Genomic DNA, 2,322 nt, shown 5'->3' with positions numbered 1-2,322 from the left:
CTGGGGCCCCCCCCAAGGGGGGCCAGCCGCACCGACTGGTTGCCCGAGAGGCTCACCACGCAGGCAGGGGTATCTGGTGTGGCCTCCAGCAGCGCCATCACTGCCTCCATCCCCATCTTGCTGCTCTGCAAAGGGAAAGGGGCACCCGCTGCCCTGTGACACCAGGGCCACCAATGCCAGCTGGGTGGGATGATTCCCCGGGCTCACATGGGGATGCTTCCATGGGCTTCCATGTGGCTGCTTGCACGCCTGACTTACAGCCAGAGAGCTGTTGGTTTTACTTAAAATCCGTGACATCTGCAGCAGATGAGGGGAAACGGATGCATCGCTCTGCCCAGCACACCGGGGCTGAGCCCACGGGGTCCGGCTGAGCCTCATCCCAGCTGGCAAACCCTTTGCAAAGGGCAGGGGGTAGGCAGGAGCAGGGTTCCCCAGCTTCCTGCTCCTTTCTGCAGAGTGACACCCACTGTGTCCCACCCAAGACCTACCAGCACGCGGTCAAAGGCTGACGGAGTCCCTCCACGCTGCACATGACCAAGGACAGTGACCCGCGTGTCGAAACCCAAGCGTTGTACCACCAGCTGCAGAGAAGGGAGGATGTCACACTGGGGACCTGCTGGCCACTCGGGTGCTGGAGCAGATGCTGGAGTGGGCACTTACATCCTTCACGTAGTTGGAGGAGATGGGTTTGCCACTGCGGTCGATGGCGCCTTCGGCGATGATGATGATGTTGAGCCGCGACCCTCTGCTGCGCGTCTGGCACAAGGGGAGGAAGGCAGCTGTCACAGCTTAACCTAAACTCGCTGTCGGCTGACTCTGAGCATCCTTCCCCCCACTGCTGGTTGCTGCCCCGGGGGTAGCTCAGGTTCTGGGCGGCTGAGTGCCTGAGCCAGCGCTCTCCCTGGCACGCGAAGGCTGGATTTGCACTCGGCTGAGTGCCCCGTTTCACAGGGACAATGGTGGAAGCTCCCGAAGTTTCGTAGGGGCTGGACACTGGCCATGGGGCTCAGCCCAGGTCCCCAGGGGGCATTTCTGGGGAGAAAAGGGGGTTGGAACCATAGGAACTCCCCCTCTCACCTCCCCGAGCCTCTCGCACATGAGGTCCTCCCAGCCGTCCTCCGGAGGGGATTCAGGGATGAAGAGCCAGTCAGCGCCCGAGGCCAAGCCGGACACCAGTGCCAGGTACCTGGGGGGACATGGTGGTGGCAGCACCAGCACTGGCACTGGTGCCGAAATGCAGCATCCAGTCCCACTGATGGGATTCCCCACCTGCAGGGGCTTACCCGCAGTGGCGGCCCATCACCTCCAGCACAAACGTCCGCTGGTGGCTGCAAGGACACAGGTGGTAGGAGAAGGAGGGTGAGTGCGATGCCCAGGGTGGTCCAGCACCCAGCACCCAGTCTGCTCACCTCTGTGCAGTGGTGGTGATGGCATCGATCACCTCCATGATGCGGTGCAGCGCTGAGTCAGTACCGATGGTCATGTCAGTACCACAGAAATCATTGTCGATGGAGCCCACCAGTACCACGATGTTCAGGTGGCAGTTCTTCTGCGCCACCTCCTCACTGATCTGCCCTGCAGGGGGGATGGCCATGCCACCAGTTATTTCAGGGTGCTCTTGTTCTCCCTACCAGCATCGGGCCAGATCCTGAAGGGCAGCAGAGGAGCCCAGCCCTCCCTGGGGGTCATAGTGATGGAGTGGCCTCAACACCCCTTGAATGCTTGTGGCTCTACCCATCCAGGGGCTTTGGGAGGGAGGTTCACCCACCGTCTCGGACCAGCTCCTCCAGCAGCCCACCCCACTCAGAGCGGAAGATGTCAGCGCCTGTCAGGCTGCCATCCCCACCGATGACACAGAGGTTGGTGATGCCATGCTCCACCAGGTTACGGGCAGCCCGCAGGCGGCCTGCACGGGTGGTGAAGGCTTTGCAGCGGGCACTGCCGATCACTGTCCCACCCTGGAGAGATAAAGGGGGACACAGCTCGTCATGCAGGTTTGGGGGGATTTGGGGGGCCCACAGCCCCACCAGTGATCCTCACCAGCTGAATGATGTTGGAGACGCTGAGCCAGTTGGCTTGCTTGATGTTGTCTCCCCCCTCCACCAGCCCCTCGTAGCCCTGCGGAGAAGCGGGGAGTGGAGGTGAGAGGTACCCCACCATGAGGGGGGTTGGTTCCCCCTGACCTGTGATGGAGAGCAGGGGGGTGCCCCAACCTCATAGATGAGGAAGACTTTGGCTCCCACGTATATCCCCATGCGGGTGACGGCACGGACGGCAGCGTTCATCCCTGGAAAGGCGAGACATGAGCTGGGGCAGCCCCGA

At 62.2% G+C, this 2,322-nt stretch overlaps 1 protein-coding gene across 1 annotated transcript in view; it reads right to left on the bottom strand.

The window, feature by feature from the left end:
• The window catches only part of PFKL (phosphofructokinase, liver), a 5,725-nt gene extending 3,440 nt beyond the window's left edge, over positions 1 to 2,285 (bottom strand). Inside the window, exons 1-9 of the mRNA XM_010138482.1 lie at positions 2,214 to 2,285; positions 2,041 to 2,118; positions 1,769 to 1,958; positions 1,410 to 1,575; positions 1,284 to 1,328; positions 1,078 to 1,186; positions 661 to 756; positions 489 to 581; positions 29 to 125 (exon numbers count right to left, since the gene is read on the bottom strand). Of these exons, the coding sequence (XP_010136784.1) occupies positions 29 to 125; positions 489 to 581; positions 661 to 756; positions 1,078 to 1,186; positions 1,284 to 1,328; positions 1,410 to 1,575; positions 1,769 to 1,958; positions 2,041 to 2,118; positions 2,214 to 2,285 (946 nt within the window). The remainder of the gene's footprint in view (positions 1 to 28; positions 126 to 488; positions 582 to 660; positions 757 to 1,077; positions 1,187 to 1,283; positions 1,329 to 1,409; positions 1,576 to 1,768; positions 1,959 to 2,040; positions 2,119 to 2,213) is intronic.
• Between the last annotated feature and the right edge of the window lie 37 nt (positions 2,286 to 2,322).

The sequence above is a fragment of the Buceros rhinoceros genome, unplaced genomic scaffold (assembly GCF_000710305.1).
Source record: "Buceros rhinoceros silvestris isolate BGI_N320 unplaced genomic scaffold, ASM71030v1 scaffold26500, whole genome shotgun sequence".
Taxonomy (NCBI): Eukaryota; Metazoa; Chordata; class Aves; order Bucerotiformes; family Bucerotidae; genus Buceros; species Buceros rhinoceros.
Note: the sequence above shows the minus strand (reverse complement) of the source record. Positions and strands in the feature narration are given on the sequence as shown.